This window comes from Homarus americanus, unplaced genomic scaffold, assembly GCF_018991925.1.
Source record: "Homarus americanus isolate GMGI-L3 unplaced genomic scaffold, GMGI_Hamer_2.0 scaffold51476, whole genome shotgun sequence".
In the NCBI taxonomy this organism is placed as follows: Eukaryota; Metazoa; Arthropoda; class Malacostraca; order Decapoda; family Nephropidae; genus Homarus; species Homarus americanus.
Genome location: NW_024736148.1, coordinates 4,308,063 through 4,309,718, shown reverse-complemented (window position 1 = coordinate 4,309,718; position 1,656 = coordinate 4,308,063). Strand labels below are relative to the sequence as shown.

The 1,656-nt window shown below is 44.9% G+C and overlaps 1 protein-coding gene across 3 annotated transcripts in view; it reads right to left on the bottom strand.

Moving 5' to 3' along the window:
* Positions 1-410: 410 nt before the first annotated feature.
* The window catches only part of LOC121871970, a 12,492-nt gene continuing 11,246 nt past the window's right edge, over positions 411-1,656 (bottom strand). For all 3 annotated transcript variants that reach the window (XM_042374591.1, XM_042374592.1, XM_042374593.1), the window contains exons 6-8: positions 1,501-1,656; positions 910-1,056; positions 411-662 (exon numbers count right to left, since the gene is read on the bottom strand). The exon at positions 1,501-1,656 is cut by the window's right edge and continues 25 nt beyond it. In XM_042374591.1, the coding sequence (XP_042230525.1) occupies positions 1,505-1,656 (152 nt within the window). In that variant the 3' untranslated portion in view covers positions 411-662; positions 910-1,056; positions 1,501-1,504. The remainder of the gene's footprint in view (positions 663-909; positions 1,057-1,500) is intronic.

Here is a 1,656-nt window from a genome sequence, read left to right as displayed (position 1 = left end):
CACCACCACCAGCACAGACACTACTACTATTACCACCAACACTACTACTACTCCCATTACTATTAACACTACTACGACTACCGCCTCCCTCTAATACTGTACTAGCTACTGTTACTACCACTAGCCTCGCTAGTTAATGCTTTGAGACCGTAACTATAAATCTTTCTTTCGGAGTTTTGTTCAGCGCGAAACTTTCTCGTGGGATTTTGTCCAACATGAAACACTCTTTTGGGATTTTGTCCAGTGTAAAACTTTCTCCGGGATTTTTGTCCGATGTGAACCTTTCGGGTTTACTTTTACCTGTATTATTTCTCCAGGTTCAGTCATTTTGTCTGATAACCGAGAAACAATAGTAGGTTTGATTATACACGAACTCAGATACTATAATGGGGTTAAATAACACATGCGGGTGCTGCTGTAAGTCATTTATTAATTGAGAACCTTAATAATATGCACATGAGTAAAATGTCAGTGGTAGTAATTGTTGATACTAGGAGAACCTCATCGAGTTAGAGGCAGTGGGTCAAAGGGTGTGGTCCGCCTCACAGAGAGATGACCTGCTGACAGAAGGTGTAGGCTTGGGTGGCGTGGTGCAGGTCGTCCAGGTGTTGGCACAGTAAGGAAAACTGGCTCAGGTCATCTTTATTCTCCAGTACCACGACCTGAGAGAGACAGATGCAGGTCACTGATTTTGTGTCAAGTTAATTTAATCTCTAGAGTATAAGGGATATCCGCAGTGGGATTTATTAGACATAACTGCCTGGTTAATGGCCAAGGTGAACCCTGTCTGATTAATTTATATATACAGCGAGGGGTTATTCACCTATGGGAACATTAACTAAGTGGTTGATATCGAGTCTGGATGTCCCGGTCTGGTTAATATAGACAGCTGGAGAGGTAGGGACTCACCTGGTTAATGGCTACGGTGGGGACGTTCCTCAGTGTAGGTACTAAGTGGTGCTGCCTCCTGCCAGCCTCCTGGAACAGCTGGATGCCCTCACCTGAACGACCACACTCTGACACACGACGCCACGCCTCCTGCTGCTCCCTCAGACACTGTAAGACATGTTTCTATGAAGAGAGACGTCAAGCCGCTACCTTGAGCACACACGCTTTACCTGTTAGCCAGACTGAGACAAACAAGTTTTAAATTGTTATGTAGCTGCACCAGTAGTCCTGTAACTGGCCAGGTGTGAGTAACAGTTCAGATTTAAATATGTACATCTTATGTAATTTTTGTACCAGTGATGAAATTCTGTAGACGTTTTTGTCTCTTTCTAAGTTGTGTATGCTGTCGCCTGGTACAACAGAGGTGATATACAGGATAATTTTTCTGGAGCCACATCCACTTGTAGACGTTGAAAAATGGAGCCACACCAAATGTCAGGGAGGTTATTAAAGGGTTACTCAGAACACCTCAAGTGGACTGAGCTGAGTCAATAGTTGAGGGCGAGGCGAGAGAGATGAAGTGAAGTATACAACAACTACTATTCCTCGTACCTTCTTAGCGGCGGATGCTGGCCAAGTCATCTTTTAGTAGTTGTTGTGTGTGTTGGGTGAGGCAGGTGGTGAAGTTCAGCTGGTTGTAGTTGTCCAGTTGGTTCTCTCCCAGGTGGTGGCCAGCGCAGGATATAAGCCAGTTACCCAGACAGTCGC